This window comes from Rhyacophila brunnea, unplaced genomic scaffold (genome assembly GCF_057557595.1).
Source record: "Rhyacophila brunnea isolate RB1 unplaced genomic scaffold, BYU_Rbru_1.0 scaffold_8, whole genome shotgun sequence".
NCBI lineage: Eukaryota > Metazoa > Arthropoda > Insecta > Trichoptera > Rhyacophilidae > Rhyacophila > Rhyacophila brunnea.
The window spans coordinates 11,509,023-11,530,857 of record NW_028233350.1 but is presented as its reverse complement, the minus strand read 5'-3'; the positions used below and the strand labels follow the sequence as shown (position 1 = coordinate 11,530,857).

At 29.8% G+C, this 21,835-nt stretch overlaps 1 protein-coding gene across 1 annotated transcript; it reads right to left on the bottom strand.

The window, feature by feature from the left end:
* Positions 1 to 17,812: 17,812 nt before the first annotated feature.
* Positions 17,813 to 21,533, bottom strand: LOC147063910 (proton channel OtopLc-like). The gene is made up of 4 exons (XM_085959111.1): positions 21,420 to 21,533; positions 20,559 to 20,711; positions 19,229 to 19,478; positions 17,813 to 18,127 (listed from the first exon to the last, which is right to left on the bottom strand). Exons 1-4 carry the CDS (start codon positions 21,455 to 21,457, stop codon positions 17,813 to 17,815), a joined length of 756 nt encoding a protein of 251 aa, XP_085815237.1. The 5' UTR covers positions 21,458 to 21,533.
* Positions 21,534 to 21,835: the final 302 nt, after the last annotated feature.

Sequence of the window (21,835 nt, the reverse complement as noted above, 5' to 3'; positions counted from 1 at the left end):
TTTAGTATGTTTCTTTCAAAACTAAATCAAAATCGAGGAAAAATACGTAAGAAAAATAAAATATACCGAAACATATTATAAAGCTTTTTTTACGTCGAGGAATATCTTGCGTTATTTGGAAACAATCAGTTTCATCTAATACTGAATACACATATTTAAAATTGTTATTATGTTGAAAATACATAAAACAGCTTCAAAAATATATAATATTCTTATAAATAACATTTCATATGAAATACTAATACAAGAATACTGCTCGATCTACATTGTTTTCTGATATTTATATAGCTATTATAGCTCTGAGTAAGCAACTATTTTATAACATATACATTTTTTACTTATTTAAAATATTTGAAATAATAAGAAATAATATTGTATTCTATAACGAAAAGAAATGAAGCTTGTTGCATAATTCGTAGTAACTGGGATTGCAATACCGAAAGAATATATCAGTACTGGTATTTCAGTATATCAGTATTTGTTAACAAAAAACCGGTATTTTTCAAAACATATAAAAAAAGAAGTAGGTACCTACCAATAATTATAGCTATTAAAATTTATTTGAAACACTATTTTATAGCTACCTAAAGGACCTACCTACATTTGGTACGTTGACGTTTATATGTATAGATAGAATGTAGATCCAAATATTTTAGAAGTGCTAATTTTTACAAATACTATAAGTCCGGGTACATAAAAATCTCCCTCAAATTCAACATTAAAAAAATAAATTTTGTTGGATGTACTGACTATCAACGTTGAATAAATAGTTATAGAATAATTGAAAATATTTGTCATGAATCGTTCATCGCGACGATTCTATAAGTATATATTTGAGGGATTATGTTTTTTTATTATTTAACTTTTGTTGGTTTCAGTCAATGTATTTGAGTTTTGGCAGCATAAATCTTATACACTAAATTGAATATACATTATAGTATGTAGTGGTAATGAAAAACAACATCAAATTCATTTTTGAAAAACATAAATGTGTAAGATACTTTTTTATTATCGAAAATACTGATATTTAGAATTATTGAAACCGGTATTTTGGTATCGATAAATAATTGAATACCGGTTTTGAAATACTGGTATTGCAATCCCTAGTAGTCACTTATTTACGTACAAAATATTGTTAGTTTTAAAAATAAGCTAAAAACTTACTATTATAACGAAACGTGTAGGTACCTTCCTAAATAAAGTAATAGATTATTTTTCTAACATTGATGGGCTAATGTAACTGCAAGCACCCTATTACCGTATGCATATGATAAATATTTGATCGAGAAGTCTTAGAAATATCAAAATGTAATTATTTGTACATACCTACATGAACAATGCACTTAGAGAAGTGTCAGGTATATTTAGTAAATGCTTTGACAAGGAATTGATAGGCTCGGGTAGATACTGTAAGGATGGTTACTGATTGCCATAATTGAGTTATTGCGGTATGCATTCAACGCTAAGAGCCGCTATATGAGGTTGAGACATAACCTATCACCGTTAAATAATGGTGATATACTCGTGCTAAGAGTGAGGAAGGTATTCGATGAAGTATATTGGCATCTAAAGATGATGGAGTTGATGTAACGAAGTCATATTTATACGCGATCTTTGGTAATAGATTAATAAGATTAGTGAAGTTTAAACGGGGAAATATTGAAACGTAAAAGATAGTCTTAGTTTATATTATATTTACATGTTAATTAGATAAGAGTTTCAATGTGATTATATCAGATCAATACGTTAGTGCTCAGATAATATAAATCCAGTAAAAAAACAGTTGAAAGCTTCTGTTTGATTGACAATCGGAAACAAAATGAACATAAAGATATATGAATAAAATAATGTCAAATTCCAAATTTGAACACATTATATTTTTAGGGTGTCAAGATATGACGTAGGTTCCGATTTTTGATTGAGATAGAACTGAACGTTTTAAAAAATAGGGGTTCAAACAAATCTATTCTATGTACTAGGCTGCTATCGGCGGACATCGAGGGTAGTTTATCATATTTATGTATTGACATATTATAATTGTTACAATAAGTTAGCCGTCTAAACTGTCGAAACTATCTGCATCTTCTCCCAGGACACTTCCAGGCCAATTCTTAGATGCTTCACATCACCAATTGATGGGTCCCGTGATACTCTCGATTAAGACCGAGGGTGGTACGGGGCGGGTTTGGTGGAGGGACTTTAACTATCTCGCTCTAAAAGTTAAGACAGCCAAGAGAGGTGATGTTAAAACATAGCACTTTTTGACACTTCAGACGGTTAACTTATGGTAACAATTAACTGCCTCAATGCATAAATATGATAAACTACCCTCGATAGCCGCCGATAGCCGCCTTGTTTATGGAAAAGATGCGCTGGCACTATTATTATATTGTGTGATGGTAATCATAATTAAATTTATGTGATCTGTTATAATATACCCAATATGTTATACTTAATATACCTACAAAATATATTAAAGTGCGGTATTCATTATTAAGGGCCAGATTTCTATGTGAAGGGCGAAACTGTCTGCAAGTTTAGCCTAGATATTCTTTATGATACCTAATCTATCCTCATCTTAGAAATTAACATTTAATAACCTCATAAAATATATTATTGCCATACAAGACTATTGTTGTAGGTACACGTCGACGTCTTAAAATTGAAAATAAAGCCACATTTGGTACATCAGATGTCCAAGGCCATAGAACTTATTTTTACTATATTATAATTTTTGTCAACATTATGTATTAGTTATATCTTCAAATTTCATAAAATTAAACAAAATTGTATTCAAAGATTATATTCGCTGAAATATTCAATTTGAGTTTTTTAATCGAATCCTAATTTTGAAGAAATTGCAATATTTTCCGTTTCGTATTTGATATATAATATAGTTTATGACAGTTTTATATACTTATTAATATTTTTTGAAGGTCTTCTTCTTTTGTTTGACCATGTCCGATCCTAATATTATGATCATATGGGGCTCCACGGAGTGGAGATTAACATTTTTTTGTTTTTACGAGAAATGGATATTGGTCACTTGACTGGACTGACTCCAAACACAATTTGAAAAAGATTATGTGTATTTGTCAGACCTAGGATTCACGACATTATAAAGCGTATTCGGCTGTTGTGAGCGACAAAAGTTCAATTCTTTCCAATTCAATTTTGTTGAATCTTTCTCACCTTTACAAAGTGCTTACTTGTCAATGGAATAATACACCAAAATACTTTGTATATGGTAATAATATAGGAATCTTATTTTACAGCATTTTTACATTCACTAGTGAACGTAGATTTAGCATATTTAGAAAAATCTAATATTTGTAAGTCAAAGTGAACGTAAAATTATTATTAAATATCGCAGAATCGAGTTTTTGCCACAGTGAAAAGTCTACAAAATCTCTTATCGATAGATGATAGTAAAATTTCTGCGTCCAAAAGCAGTAATAATTGGGAGGTGATATGGCTGGTCGTCGGACGCAGGGCGTGTGACTTGCGTTTACGTCCTCTATTATGAGCTATGCAACCATGAAATTGACTACGTGCATACAATGAACCAATACATTTTACCCTGGAACCAAGACAGAAATATACGCGTAATCTATGGTGTGGAACGTGTGATAGTACTGAATTTTGAGAGGCGAATACCATACCATACACGATATATGCACATCAGCTTAATGTTGTCATTCATTTAGTTTATAGCGGTTTATAAGAATCTATTAATACTATATTTCCTAGCTTAGGAATCGCTTGTTAGTATTTGGCATTAGTATTTTAAAACCTTTTTTCCAATCACAGTAGCAATATTCAGTTAACTTGTAAAAGTGAAAGCAGTCAACAAAAACAAGATATCTCAAAATATAAGTTTGGTTTTCACTAAGTAGGTCTAGTTTTAGAATTGAAACATTGAGTGTAATTTATATTTAAACGGTTCTTATTGAATTATTTAATGATTGTATTATTATACTGCAGTAATTCCCAGTAACAATTTGAAAATATCCAACTTAAAAAAAAATCACGGTCGTTATGTTTATTATCGTTTATATAATATTTATTTACTTATAATGGTTTAGAAATTGTAAAATTAATTTATATATAATTTGAAAAAAAACGTAGTAAGAGGCAGGATTTTTAGTCAGATTAAAAGTACTATTGCTGTATATGAATATTTTGCAATTTACCCATCTATAAATTTATAAGTATGAGTCTAGTAAAGATTATACAAAATGCTTTAAAAGTCCGAGAATAAAAATGGAATCCCTGAATATAGACAATGAATTAATAATTAATCAAATTTAGTAATATTTAGTGTATGTGTATATCATGTTATCAAACTGTTTTACTAAGGCGACGAAATATATTACATATACATATTGTAATATGCATTGTGAATAATATAATGTTATAATTTTTTTTTGTCGACCTTTCGAATAATAAACAAAAATGTCATTACGAAGAGATTACAAAAATGGAATAATATTTTAGTACTAGTACTGAAATTAGTAGAGATATATAATTTTATGATACAAAGTTAAAATTGCTTTGATAATCTAAATATTGCACGAAAATGTATAATTTGCGAGAGTCAACCGGAGAGTAGGTTTTTTTTATTGTGTCGAATGGTCGGTTGTATAAAATAGGAAATAATCAGGCGGCTGCGACTGAAATAACTCAACCATATCTCCTCATTGACAAAGAATACGCCAACGTGTCAGCACACATGAGTTGCTTTATAAAACTCCATAAAGACTGATGCACACGATTTATGAAATATTCACGATCGTCTATAAAAAGTGTAATATTTTGTTGCTTCCATATGAAATATTTACTAGTGAAGATGTAAAACAAAATCTTTGATGTTATACGATAAAAAGAAGAGGCGATCTGATTTAATGTATTGATTAAAAAAGCTTTCAGAGAGTACTTCAGCGAAACGGCAAATAATTTTCAACAGTAGGTGCGACGAAATTTCTCACTAGTCGCCAATCGGAGATTGACAGAGAGGTGTCCGCACGTCGATTTGTTTTGTCATGGCGTCAGATGAAAATATTCTTAAATCATGTAAAGATGACTAAAAAACTTTACGTAAGTACTTAAAAAAGAAAACATGTCAATGAATATACTATTATTATTAGAAATATAACAATAAACATAAAATTAAATGGACGCATGTTGGATTTTTATGACAAATTTTATTTCGTTCGGCACGCGTCATTTGCACAATTCGCGCATCGCCTAGCCACGATCTTTTTAGATCATGCCTCAACTGAAGTATATCCTTATATAAGCTATTTCTTATTTAAGTGATAAACGTGTGTCGAATTTCATCAGGTCATGTTGATAAAACTTGGCGGAAAAGGCAACGTGATCGTCTTCTAAGCCTACAAGCTAAGAAGTCCAATAGTCTGGAGTCGATATTTTTACTTTAATATTTTTAATTTTCTTACATGTCCGGAGAGATACTGATATGTTATCAGCCTCAAGTATAACACATTACAGAATACAATACGTTGATAGATAACATTTTTAGTTACCTACTTGAATATTGGATAAAATATAAATTGTTCAGTGGCGACTCTAATGATTTAATCTGCTGTATGTCTATTCTTAACGGTTATCACTTTAGGACGTTTCCGTTATTTTCATTCTTCCAAATTAGCACGGAAGGTATACTTTAAACTAAGCGGTTAGCGGCGGATATCTCTAATTCGTAATACGGCAAAAATTTAGGTTGGTAGACATGTCGGTCGAATTTGAATATATTCGTGCTGCCGAACCCAAAGGGATAAGAATAAACATAAGCGGATAAAGCCGAATCAGCGCCATCTTGTCGGTAATGAGACGAACACAAGAATTTTGTATTGACACACCAGACATATCAACATAAGCTACAAATATTAGTCATGTCATTGCGATTGCAGCAAAAAACAAAACAGTCGGATCTTGCGTCTCAATTCTTAATACATATGTAAAATATATTATACTCTGTCTCATTCTCAAAATTAGCACAGCCAAGAGAGGAGGTGTTAAAATATATCACCTTTTGACAGTTCAGAGGGTTAACTTTTTTCCATAATTAACCGCCAGAATACGTAAAGTGATATAGGTGATATATTTATTATATTCAGCTCTTTTTGATGTTAAGTGATATGTTAGAATAGTGATGATAGTATATATATACACTTATTAGCAATACCACTAGTTAGTTAAAAGTTAAGAATGTTATATAATATTAAATGTTGTAGAAATCAACAAATATGATGGACGAAATTTTGTCTTTGGGTCGATTGCAAATTTTATAATTTGGGTCTATCAGATATACAACATTATTCGGCAAAGAATGATACAACGTAACATACAAAAACATAACGTCACAGTATACTATAAAAAAATCTGGTTACAATGTAATAGGTATGTAGTGAAATTGTAAATCAATAATTGAGTGCTTATATTTTTACCAGCAATTTTGTTAGTTTTAATATACATTTACACATGTACATTAACATGAAAAATCATTTTATTGTTTTTTCAATTTTAATGTGAAGAACATTTGTTTGGGGGAGCTGAATATTTGCGATAAAAAAGGATTTGTCAAAATGCACGTTTACAAAAAACTAACTTGATACAGAGTAATAAAATAAAGAGTTAACTGTATTACTATTTACCAAAATATTTGGATCGACATAATATTATTTTCCATTTAGGTGACGGTTAGTTAGCAAACAGTTTTAATGTAGGGTATATTTACCTCGCTCAATAAGAAAGTATCTTAATCATTTTGTGTATTTATAATATTTTATCTGAGATTTTTTCTTCAAGTCATGCTATGAACATATTGAATGTGTAATAGGTAATAGCAGTGGCAAATGGTGACTTTTGGAAAGCGGTAGGCTATGAAGATATGAGAAAAAGAGCACACTTGTCAATTATACTGACGGGAAATAAGAAGATAATACGATATTACTACCGATGAATAGGTACACACAAATGACAACGACACACTACATTGATGAAATTTCAATAGCTTGCTGATGGTAATAAAATTGAGCGAAACAAAAAAATATATCAAACATCTATATATCTATATTTATATGTAATTAAATTATGTTATTATTAATTATGTTGCATAATAATATTATGCGAAAAGGTTTTAGGCTTCGCCTCTCGAGCCTTTCGTATTGTATAAATTACGGTAGACGGGGCTGAGGTCCGTGAGGTAAAGTCCATATAAAAAAATCTGATATTCATCGTACAATAATCCAATACATACAAGAGTTGAAGAGAGCGCTGTTGTATTTTTATAACATTTAACAGATCGTTCTGTATATTTGTTTGTTTGTTCTGTATATTGTTCTGCCTGATTTCTTTGGCAAATTAAATTATTTTTGTAAAATATAAAATAATCAAGTTATTATTTAAATTCGTTAATATACAATTAAAAAATATTTTTCTTAATAAGGTAGGCTATACACAATAGGCTAGTATGGAGTCTTTGCCACTGGGTAAATAATAGTAAATAATATAATATTTAGCATCTGAATTTAAAAATGATCTGGATGTGAATACACGTTAAAAAACATTATGTGAATTTTCGATAAGGGTCCTCGACGTGTTCAGAAGCAGATATTTATCTACTCCTCCATCTTGGGCTTTTAGATTGATCAGCTTTACTACGGTTTTTATTGTATTATATAATATATACTACGTGCTCCACTCTCCTATACCCATAGGTACTACTCATAAGTTAAAGACATGTACATTCAGTCAAAACACTTTTAAGTGCATGGCGACTTCAGTCTTGGGTATCTGGTCCTGAGACATTCCCAGTCAAAAAAAAATGATGATTCACTTCCAAACGTTGAGTCTCGTGATACCGTGGGCGGGTGTCCTTTAATAGGTCAATGTATTATTATATTATTAGAACATTTTTATAAAAAACAATATGTTTTATCGATTAACAAATGAACGATAAAATTGTATCCAAGCACGATTCACAATTTATTATTTCAACGTACAGAAATGTAATACTTATTTAATTTTTACATCATAGTAATATATTACACATTGTATTGTAATAATTTATTGTTTTCTAGTATGTATTACATTGAAATATAGATCATTGTTGAATGATGAATTCTTTATACATCCGGTGAACTCACCGGTCTGATTGTTTCGACAGCGTTATTGAATACAAATTTTATTCACATTTTAAATGCTACCATTAAATGCATTTTAATATAACCCACATAGTTATTTATAACTGTTATATTATTACAAAACACTAGTTTTATTTCATGAGGGTTTCCGATATATTGTGATTTTTTTTAAAATAAAATGTTATTTACTATCATAATATTTCATTTATATGAGGGGTAAGTCATTTTTAGATACTTTTATAGATACCTCGCATTTACTATCGAGGTTTCTTTAAGGACGTTGGCATGCAAACTACCAGTTTTACCACCAAAGGGTGGATGTAGTCTGTTAAGATCCGCCATAAATAGTGCACATTAAACTTTGTTAGTCATACGTATTTGATTTGATTGAACTAAGGACTATAATTTACAGATAACGTTGATTAGTTTTTAAAAATCAATTAAGCCCTGCCTAAACCAAAACATTGTAGTTGTGGTATGAAATAGTGCAAATACTTATTTGTTTTCGTTAAATTATGAACACATAATATTACACACGTTGATTAGTTTTTTTGTAATTCGTGTATAACAAACCATAATCGATAAAAAAATATTCTTCTATCTATAAATTATCCAAAATCATGTATAATTTAATTGCATAATTTTAGTTATTTTATACACAGAAGAGTATTTTTTTTACTTTTATCATTATTGCTTAGTTTTCACAGGGTTTGATTAAATTTTAAAAACTAACGAATACCATCTGTAAACTGTAGTATTAATTCAATGAAAACAATAATACGTGTGACTGACAAAGCTTAAAACTTACTTTTTGCCACTGCAAACTACTCTACTTGATGCTAGGCCAAAGGAAATTTATACTGACTGAGAAAAATGCATTATTAAAAACAATTTGTCTACCAGCATCGGGTATTGCTAATTTTAATTCGGTCAGGGCCTATGAAATTACCTTGCAAAAACCCTGAAAAACTCTTTGTAGCGCAAGGCAGTGGTGATTCATGCAAAGGGTTTGAAGATAACCTGCTTGTATAGACACTAAATATATGAATATAAAACTAAAAAGAATCTCTGGGATCTCTAGTTTATAACACTGAAATGAGAGAATCCTTTATTTTTTGAACCAACGTCACTTATATCAAATGGCAACTTTGCCACCGTGATTTATTATTTGAAAAGCACCAAAGGCTCTACCCGGAATATAGATAATCATTTTTGGTGTATTAAATCAAAATTAAGCGTACCTCTAGTATTTATCGATACTTTTGTGCGGATACCACTATTGCGAGTGCAAACATAGTGTTTTTAATAATAGTGTTGAAGATTACTGTAAGTTTTTGAACTCATTTACTGCTGACTAGATAATGATTTTTTAATTACCACCTTTAAAATGCACGTTTATTACATCGATCGGCCGCCTGGTCATTACGCGCCAAGTGCGTCTTCAGCGTTCAAAGTATTAAACGTATAAAAAATATAACCACAGATATACATGCTATTTTTTTGGACTTCTTCTGACTGCGTAATTACCCTACATTTTTCCAACATGCGCATAAAAAACGTATTGTCGTTATATTTAAATTAATATTATTTCTAATTGAACCAAAAACCGAAAAAAGCTATAAGTATAAATAATTATATATAATTTAATATAAAAAATACAACTATCACATTTATTTCATAAATATTTTGATGTAAACTATTATTGTTTTTGTATGTAGCTTTTAAAATAATGGTTTAACATTTCACATCTCAACTCAAAATTTAAACACTATTTTTTTTAATATTCTTATTTTGTTTTATTCATTAGATTAGATGATTGATATGCAAAAAAATGTCTCTAAATCTTACAATTTATTGCATTTCACTGATGTTCACACTTAATATCTAGGTATAATAGAGTGGTACAAAGAAAGACATTGATAAAGTAAAAGGTCAACAATTATTGTAATATTACTTACAATCCTGACATATTTTACGTACATGATATTATGATTCATAACAGTTTGTTCTGTAGGTATACAAAATGATTGATAGAAATTTAAAAAATACGATAATATTCACTAATTGCTTCATAAATTAAATATATTATTAAGATTTCGAAATGTATTATTAAATTTAAAATTACAGTTATAATAATACAAAGATTAATTTAAGTTAAAGTTATAGAAAATGGATAAAAATAAATGTAAATTTAGATGAACATAATGCTATATTGTACTCTTAAAAACTTGATATCTTATCCAACTAAACTAGACGATGTAATCAGATACTCTTAACAAATGTTAAGTTTACTGTAGTTAGCTAGTTGCAGCTTTTAGTGAAATGTTTCCTATATACTAACCTGTACAGTACGAACTGTAAACACTTCAGTAAAGAACTTACTAAGACTACTAACAGTTAGAGATGTGGTATCAAGGATGGAGTAAAAATCTGGCCTTTATTAGTTTTGAAAATAACGAAGCGATATCGGTAACAAAGTTGAAAAACTATATCATTAATAATTAATTATTTACAAGTCAAGCAAAACAAACAAATAATCTATATTAAATATAATTGCGTAAAGTAGAGTCATAACAATTATAACTAGATAGATTCACTGCTGAACAAATGTCTTTCTAAACTAATGCCTTTACTCTTGATATTCTATGTTGCGTTAAAATATAGTTATATATAACTTAAATATCTCATCGTTTTAGCGACCTTTAGGTCTGCCTTTCTTTTTTGGTACTGAATGACTAGATCTATCCAGCATTTTAAAAATCTATGTGTCATATCGTTTTTGATTTTAAGGTTTAAGCAAGCGTAATAATATCGCATACATTAATTATTGTTTGTTTAATTACTACGTTTTTTGTTATTGCATGTAATGTATATCATATAGATTTTTATAACACGCTGTGGTACTCTACATTTATGGACCTCTGTTTTACTAAGGGTCCATGTAGGTCGCATGCTCCTATTGATGAAACTGGAGACAGAGATTAGTTGAACACGTTGCGTTATAGTCACAAGACGAGACCATTAAACTTTTGAAGAAATTATTCAGGCGACCAGTAGCACTATAGGTTTGATAATGACCGCTTGACATATGCAATTATATAGTACTATATTCTAAATACACTACGCGGGTAGTCAAAATCTAGACGAATTGACGAACTACCTAAGTTTCTACCGCCACCTGCCATGTATGTACAACCGTGGATATGCACGGACGCCTTCAAGAAAGTATGCACGAAAGAAAAACTATGTACAGAGAATAGTGAAAGAAGCAGTGGTGCTGTATCCAGAGGTGGTTCAACACCAGTGATTATGATGCCGTAGAAAGTGTTTTATGTATCTTATATATCATTAAAATAATTAATTTCTTTTAAGTCTCCGTGCTTTTCTCTCCCATGGCACTTTTTATTAAATTACGTCTTTCAGTAAACTCAGTTAAAGCTCACTTGAGAGCATGGCGATCTCAGTCTTGGGTATATGCTCCTGTGACATTCCCAGGCGTAAACAATTGCTGTTGCTTCACATCTAAATATAGGGCCTTATGATACGCTCGATTGAAACGCAGTGTGGTGCGGGCTGGTTGGTTTGGAGGGAAGTATGAGGTAATATCAAACCATGACGACTGTACTAATCATTTTTTGAAGTTATACTTCTTTTGGCGCGTTTGGGAAATCAGATCAGTGTATTTTTGGCATGTAACACATAATTTATTTTTTCACACGAAAAAAAACGCACTCGATTGGATTCGAAACACCGATTGTTCGGTTATCAGCCAAACGCACTACCTTTACGCCACAGTATGATACTGCAATCGTGACGATTATACAATATAATATTATAGTTTAGAATTGTTCCGTTGCCTAGGCAGCGAATTTATTATTGTCGGTCATTTGCAATTCATTACGTAAACAAACGATTAAACGTCAGAGTGACAGTTAGTACTTTAAAAATAAAAAAAAACGAGAAAGCATTTTATAATTTAGTAATATAAGTTAAAGTGTATAGAAATAAACCAACGGCGTTCCAATAAGCGGTCCTTTTTCTTGAGTGTGTTATTTAACAAGATAATTAAGAGCTAGTCAAAGAATCTAGTATATCACAAGTTTTGTGTATAACTTCTAAAGCGCGTACATAAGTACACACACCATTTTTTTATGTCGTTTATAACAAAAAAGTTTCATTCTACACCACCGTGTTACAATAAAATATAATATATATGTTACGATATTACTGCAATATCGATTAAAAAACAGGCGTAAATAGTTCAATAGTATTGCTATATCAAATGCGCATCCCTGTTTATCAGTAGATAACGTTCTTCTTACAATATGTGGCCCATACAACTTCTTCGGTTTGATCAGACCTAAGCTGAGCTAAGAACCTTAGCGGATTCTGTAATCCCGGCTATTAGAGTAATGTGAAATGTAATATAAAAGGATGCCTTGAAAAGAATCATGAAAATCAATTTACCCACGTAAAGTCAATTTTAAAGAAGTACGTACGTAATTGTATTTCTTTGTAGAGTAGGTATATAGACTTATTAAAACTTTTAAAAGAATTGTGCAGGTCTGCTGTAGATAGTATTGACAAGTAAATTTGTATTTTGATATCAGTGGGCATTTTATTAAAGAATCAATGATTAATTTTATTTTATATAGGTATTATATTATATACTGAAATCACACAGATTTTTTAGAGATATTTATACTACGTGTAACACGCATATATTACAATCTGCTCTAAAATATAAAAAGATAAGCTAAAATCTGCAACATTTAATGTTTTTTTGTCACGCTAAAATATCGCACAGTTTTGACTTATAATTATTATTGTGTACTAAATTGTGTATTAAAATGTACTTATATCTTTCAATTTTACACTTTTTGTAAGTTATTTTGTTTTAATCTTTTATTAATATTATTGTTTCTCTATATAATTTAATAATGCTCTACAATATAATTTTCAATTGAATATAATATTTAACTGTTCGCGATAATATTTTTTTTTTGGAATACATTTAAAAAAATATATAAAATACGGTTACATAATGGTATACAAGTAGAAAATTTTGCGGGTGGTTTAGTACTCCAAATATGAGGTCTTTTAGATCGTTATATTAGACATTAATATTTTATTGAAATGTTGCTGCAATATTTTCTATTGCGTACGCAGTCGGAGAAAGTCTGTCAAGCGGTGATACGTATTATTTCTGTGCCATTTTTTTTTGTTTATCGTAAACTTATTACATAAAACTTATTAAAAACACTATGTTTGCACTCCAGGTATGTCCTAGTATGAAAGTGACGATAAAAAAAATACGTTTAAATTAAATTTAGTACATCAAAAATTATTATTTGAACTATTATGACCAATCATGAATTGTGTCGGCCGTCTAATGTGTATCATTTCGCGACTAGTAGACAAGTTGTACAACAGCGAGACTTATTATTTAAAAAAATCTTGTTTGTCAGTTTTTTCGTTTGAAATAAGAAAAACTACAAAAATAGTTTGGAGTCATATTATTTGTTTTGTTGAGGCAGGTGATTGAAATTTTTCCATTAAAGTATTTAAAACGTAAATGAAAAAGTAAAGTGCAATTGTGATTTAACTGGTTGCAATTTCGTCAACAAAATGCCTCGCTCTATCGCCCACGCACAGGCATTCTTCAAATATTGCCTCGGAAAAACATTTTCCCGGAAAACTAAATTGAGCTTATTGCGTATACGGTGTCAATGAAATTCTATTTTATCAAATTGAATTATTTAAAATATTTATCTGCCCTTAATTAAAAACTTAACAAAATTGGGAAAATTCATTTTTGTCGTCCAATGCTTTGTTTCCCCTATTAATTGTTTCTGTTTACCTCAGTAACGTATTATTAGGGAAAAAAACTAAATAACGAAAATATAATATTTGTTAAAAATTGTAAATAATTAATACTTATTAAGGATCGGTTTTATCCGATTCAAAAGAGCGTTGCAAATAGTACAGAATATTTATAAATACGTCAATTTAATTGCTTTATGGTATATCAAACCTGTATTAATGTATATTATGTACCAGTTAATGTCTCTTTGAAGTGGACGAAGCCGGTCCTGATTATTATTAAAATAAGTGGAATCACTACTACAAATTGTGTTTTATTTTTAATTAATACAAAATATCTTTCTTTCATAATATTCTCCATGATAACTGTTAATGTTTTCAAATTCTAGACTAGGTTATAAATAGTGATCACTGAATTTGATTTAAAGATTTTTACCTACCCAAAATTTTAGATAACAAATATTTTGTCTTTTATTTTTAACATACACGCGCTTACGTTATACACATAGGGATGAATTTGTTTTTATAACAAAAAAAAAAACACGATAAAATATAATATATAGTTCTAACCAATTGAATGGTGAATATTATCATTTATTACCTCAGTGCTACGTATACTAGAATGACTTTCCCCAGCCATATTTGTATAAATATAATATTATCTACGTCAGATATTGGCTAGTGTAAAACACAACTAAATAAGTAAAACCTTTATTGACTTTTTTTTTGACCATGTCCGATCTTAATATGATCATATGGGCCTCCACAGAGTAGAGGTTTGTAATAACAGATTTTGTTTTTTAAGAGAAATGGATGTCAGCCACAGCCTATTAGGTCCATACACTGACTCACACAAATTGAAAAATAATGTGTACTTGCGAGACCCAAGATTCGTAGGTCCCACCTACGGCGTTATAGTTCAACGCTTTAGCCGCGCGGCCACCGTGGGTAATTGACTTTATAACAAGTTATTAAATATCATTTAAGGTTTATTTATATTTTACATTTTAAAGAAGACTTGGTTAATTTCATAATATGTTACTTAATTGACTGTCTCAATGATGCCTAACCGGCGTTCCGCGGAAAAATGCATAAAAAGTTACTTAAAGCCTTTTTGGTAGAAGAATAAAAAGGCTTAACGTGGGCCATGTTTAAATATTTTTTTCAAAAATCATTACTTGATCTTTACTCACCCTTCCGGCAGAGATGTACCATACACGATTGGCAATCGTTGCTTAGGGTCAGGAAGTAATTCAAATAATACAAATTTTGAATGTAGATTCCGTGGAGACGTCGAATTTGCAGCCTGGGGCGCCAACTTCTTATAACTATTTTTGGATAGCTTATTTAAAAAACCCACATACAGTAATAAATTATAATGCATGGATTCCTAATTAATTTACATAAAATAAGCTTTAAACCAAAAATTGTAAATTTGCTTAAATGCAGCACTTTTCCTAGGTTTCTCACTTATAACTGTGTACGTGTCTCTTTCGAAATTTACTCATTTATACCGTAATATGTGTAAGACATGTAGATATTTTCTGTGATTTCATCAAATGCATCAAGCGCTCGGCCGGACCAAAAAGGTTGAGAATCTTTGGTCTAACTAATAGATATTAAAACATTGTTAAAATTTTCGAATATTTTCACAGACATGATTGGGAATGAAACAAAAAGGAACGTGCTGCAGATTTAATAACCTGATAAAAACTGAATTTATTTACAAAATTCACAATTCAATAACAAACAATAACAAATTTAAAAGCTTTTGTATACAAGTATATCCATAGGTATAAAGTTAATTAAAATGCTCCAACGTATTGGGATTAATATTCAATCAACGAAAACATTGATAACAAATTTATATACAAAAATCGACAAACTTAACTTTTATTAACAATATTATATATTAATATTTTTATTCTACATAATATATTATTTAAACATTTTATTCCCTACTAAAATTAATTATTATATTTTTTTTATTGTTATATGCATGTATATAAACTATGAAGGTACCTCTATTATTTTTTGATCATTGAATCTTAATATTTAACAATAACTATTTATCATACGAGAACAAATAGTAAAAATAAAATAAAAAGTGGACAACTATTTTTTTTTGAATCCTATTTAAATTTGATGTCAGTTTATTTTTCTAGCAGTGTTTTGTTGTCACGTATTTCAAAGTAGTTTATGTTTTATGTAAATAATTCTATGGTTATTTAATTAACTGAAATTGTGTATATTGGTGATGTATGTAATCACGAAGAGACGCTTTACGTGTCTTGGACATGTGTCCCGGATGTGACATGAGAGTGCAACACTCTGCAACTTTATGATACAGCCACTTAAGACTCCGTTGCTGTGACGACCCTTCGTCACCCTACAACGTTTAGTACAAAAAGAACCGGAGACTAGGGAGCTGGCGCGACATTATAGTATCGTGTCTACGGTGTGAATCCAATAATAGTTTGTGAAGTTTACTTATATTACAGGATTCGAACCTGTTACCCATCGCATTAGTATAATGATCAATTCTCTGCAGCGTGGTGGATGGCAAATTATCTAAATGATTATTGTATTACATTGTCATTTTTTAAAAAAATACTGATAACCATGTTCTTATATCTATAAATTTTTAAAAAATAAAACATTATGTTATATTGTGCACATCTTTCATAATATATACAAGATTGTGTCAAAATTTTCTGTATTTAACCAGTGTGTACTCCCCGTAATAGTATATGCATGGAAAATACGTATCCACAGTAAAAGAAAGATTCAGAAACTTTACGAAAAAAAATATAATAGATAAGGCGACAAACGAGAATACACGAGTTTGCCAAAAACTTTCAATGAAAATGAACATACATAACTTGACGGAAAATACAATCACAGGAAAACATCTATTTACTTAGTGTTATCCAAGTGATACAAGATGTCTGAAAAATATATGTATATTCTATTGGTTCTATGGTATATTTAAATTCTGAAGAAGTATGTGGCAACGCATACAACTAGACCAAGAGGAGTGGATAGGTATTTATCCAGGAGTGGACTGAGTCAGTGATGCCGATAATGATTTGTCTGTCTTTTGCATTCCAACTTCATGTCCACCTGACCAATATGTCCATGTGGCAAAGCAATACAGAATGCAGACCACATCCTCTGGGAATGTCCTGAAATGCGTATGTAAATAGAAAAGATGCTCGAAGTGGGTCCAAACCAAACAAAGGCCAAATTTATTGTATTTAAAAACCGTGAGATCTCTTGAAATAAAGTAAAGATCTCTTCAAATAGAATTTTCGTCAGTTCTGCATTAGCTATGTTTTTATTATTATATTTATTTTTTTCATTTTTCTTAGTTTTCCGTGTCTTAATCTTCCACGTATACATTTTATTAAACATGTAAATTTAAACTCAGTCAAAGCACACTTGAATGCATCGTGACCTCAATATTTTATAACTGTTTTTGAGACATTACCAGTCATTCAAAATTATTGATGCTTCACATGAAATATAGGGTCCCATGATATCCTTAAGGATCGGGTGTAGTTTAGTATAACTTAAATTTCTTTAAAAATATTGATCAAATTACTTAATATGATAATATAACATAACATAGTGATTTTTATACATGAGAAAACCTTTGGTTATTTTGTAAATTAATAAATAAAATAATATTTTTTTATTCAAGGCAAGGAGTAAAATTATCTACATAGGATTTAATAATGTGAAATTTTTCATTGATTAAAATTATTTGTTCTATGTCCTTGTAATGTATTGTCTCTATATTGTGACGCAACGCAACATTCTTAACGCCCCGGTTGATAGGCCCCTTTCCAAACATCAGCGAGACAGACACTCGAGTGAAACCTATAGAACATACAAAGTGGAGTGGAAACATGTCCAAGAATTGTCCATAGCACTTTTCCATAAAAATCATAGCGGTCATCATTCATATCCGCATTCTTTACGGAAAACGTTTCGAAGATCCACGTGGCGACGTTGCTGACAACCAGGAAGGTTATCAATTCCCGGCCTGGTTTTGCTCGCTGAAGTTGCCGCGAGTTGCTGCACCTCCTCTGCGAGTCAGTTATCAGTGGAGTTTGAACCAAAACTTGGAGGACCTGAAATGGTTTATATGATTGTTACATTATTCAATATAGTATTTTAGAATAATAACCACTACATCGCACGAAACCCAATTTTATTGACATATTATTTTATTTGGTACAGTTCGGTTATGAGGAATATAGGGGCAAACACATTTTGAAAATAGCCGATATACTGAATTATTTGTTAGTTTAACCTAACCTAACCTTACCTAACCCAACCTAACCTAACCTAAACTAACCCAAACTAACAAATAATCCAGTATATCGGGTATTTTCAAAATGTGTTTTCCGCTGTATTCCTCATAACCGAACTGTACCACTTATTTATATTAGTTTAAAATTGATTTGAAGAAGAAAAAACTGTGTACACATGTCATGTATATAATAGTGTTTGAACGAATTTGAAGTAACAGGTACTTAGTTTGTAACGTATATCATTGTATGAGCTTTCCACTTAATAAATAATATTATGGTCCACAGAATCGGTGTTATATAACGTGTATGTTATATACGGTGAATAGTTTTAATGTCGTTGTATGGTTTTGTATTTATAAGAAAAGTAATTATTATGAACCGGTATAATTTTATTAACTAATTTTTTTGCTGTTTATTCATAATATTAAGACACGTATCGCATAATTTGTTATTAAGCTGATTTTGTAAATGAAGAGTTAGACAATAACATTAGAACATTTAAATGATTTGCCATTAATTATACATGTAATTCTTGAATAAATTTATTATTAAAATACACTCAAGTCGTAAAGTTTAAAAACTTATAAATCAATAAAAATGTGTAACACAAAATAGCTACTGCAGAATTACTTGAAGTATTTTATTTTAAAATGAGTTAATATCAGATTATCGTTTAAATAGATTCTAATATTAGGTGAAACCAATATTTTTTTTTCATATAAACATAATTCACGTTATATAGAATCCACTATGTATTTTAAGTCATGAAAATTAACGAACGCATGCATTTAAAAATTGTTAAACTTATATTGTAATATACACCTACACTATTTACCTGAACTTAATTCAATATTAATATCATTCATCTACACAAGTTATCGATAAAATTGTTTAAAATAATATGCATTAGGTACTTACAACAACTATGACAACCGAAAACTTGAGATAATTTCCGTAAATGACTGAAGGGATAAGGGTGAATGTGGCTTCCATGAAGAAGGCAGGTATGCAGATGAACAGGAGAAGGTCATCCAAAAATGAGACGGGATGCTTGTTGACGTCAAGTCTTTTGATTTGGCCGTACGCTACAACTGCAGCCACCAGCATGACGATATGCAGGGCCAGCTCTGATGTGTCTTTCATTAATACGCCGATCTCGACGAAATCGCTAAAAATGCATGCATTATCGATTTTAATGTTATTGATACATTATTGAACAAAATTATTTGGATATAACTATAAACCTATACTATTTAAATTATTCACGTGTATCTACAAGAAATGTTACACAAATGCGTGAGTATTCAGATGCTCTCTATGAAATAAATTTACTAATGAATATTTCCTAACTTAACACAATGCTTACGGGCCCTTTTAATTAATTTTGTAAATTGACGTGTTATATTGCATTTGAAAAGTAATTAGCAAAAACACAATTTTGTGCGGCTCGTAAGCTATGGGTTAATATTAACATAATTAAAAAAAAAAACATAAAGTAGCTGTAGGTATTTGGAGATTTTTTTAGAAAGAACGTCGTTAGCTAGTGGTTATAGCCTCGAATGTGTATTCAAATTCCTCTCAGTCGACGGATTATTTTTTATTTTTTTTTTATTTTAATATGTTTGTCTGGGGTTTACCCAGGTTAAGTATTTTAATATATTGAAAATATGTGAGTTTTATTAAAATTCGTAAGAACTATTAAAAGCGTCTAAATAGTAATTGTAGTGAAAAACAAAGCCATTTCAATTAACCCATAAGTATTTGGCGTTGCAATTTTGAATCAAACTATACTAATATTAATTAAATAGTTTTGTGTGGAATAAATTTTATTTAAAAAGTTGCAGTTCTCTGCAAAAGTTGAAAAAGTATGCTTACACAATAGTTTCACGTTTTATTCATAGGTGACACTTTCCATTTATATTATTTCAAATGGTAATTGATATTATTGAATTTAAATTATAATCGATGAAAGTTTTCTACTGTTCCATAAGAATCTTTTTTATCGACTTGTTTTATGGCCTGAAGATGCCAAAAGACAAAACCAAAGTAGTTAAAAATGATTCCTAAATAATAGTGTCATCGATTAAATTTTAAATCTATTTTGATTTAATTATTCAATATAGCGAATATTGCTTCCTTTTCAATATTATAAAAATTTATTTGTTTTTCATAGATTACTAATTTCTGAAATATATAGATAGACAGCAGTGAATATTGAACAGTTTTGTTAATATTTCGTTCTAGTTACTCGCTGGTGATGGCGATGAAGCAGATGATAACGCTGACGAGCGTGAGGACGAGCACAAACAGTCCACAGAAGAGTCCTTTGTTTGAAGAGTGGCAGTCCACGTGTATCACCAGGTTGCTCACCAACCCGTTGTCGTCCATTGCAGTAGGAACTCTTGAAATATTGAAATATTGATGATGGACAACTTTTATTTACTATTATTGAAGTAAGGACGAAGAAAAATTAATAAAAATACTGCTTTAGGAATTTCTTACAATGAGAATGTGATAAAACAACTTAATATTATGTAATTTTTAGATTATAATAAATCATTATTTAGTTTGAAAAAATTACGTAAAATTACATATAACAATTAAATACGCCCACGTAAATATCTAACTTAAGCAAAAATTGATAGTAGATGGCCATTTTAATTTCATTTATATTCAAATGGGGGATTCGATACTGTCAAAGCAAAGAATATTATTTTTCTACCAATTCAAATATACTAAAATTGTGTTGCAATCGCTAACAAGAGTTCGTGCAATCTCCTTGAAAAATATTGATAGGAAAATAATATGTTCTGCAAATAAACGCAATACAAATTAGTGTAACACAATAATATCAGTTGGAATTGTCAACTAAACTGCTATTATTATCAATGTTAATCTTTTTTCTCTAGCCAATATTTTTCATGGTCAACCCAAAATTCTTATAACCATAAAGTCGTTCTGGTTCCTAAGTACATAATTATACGAATTTATTAATATTTTTTTTATCTAATTTCTTAGTTTTTACATTTTGTTTATTTACAAAAAGTTTATTTTATAAGATGGCTTAGAATATCTACAGAATATAGTATTATAATATGTTCATACTCACTTGCATTCTCTGGATTCCCAAGATGATTTATAACTCATCCAATCTTCCTTCTCGTGTTCTATAGTGTGAGAATCATTGTCGTCTTCTTTGGGACATGTTCCAATATTTTGCCAAAGAATGAAAAATATGCCAACTATTGGGGAAACATTCAAAACCATAAACTCATTATATTGACATTAGAGTTTTCCTTTAGGCACTTATATTGTTTAATTTATTAATCATTTATATACATATTAATATAACAGCCTTAAAACAATTACATGTTGAATAATTATTGAACTTTTGACTGAACATACTTGATGAAAATTTAAATTACACTCTAATTGAACAGGTCTTTAGGAATCCATTTTTTTTAGATATTTTAAGGTTTTATTATTTTAATATCTCTATATATATATAAAAATCTCGTGTCACGA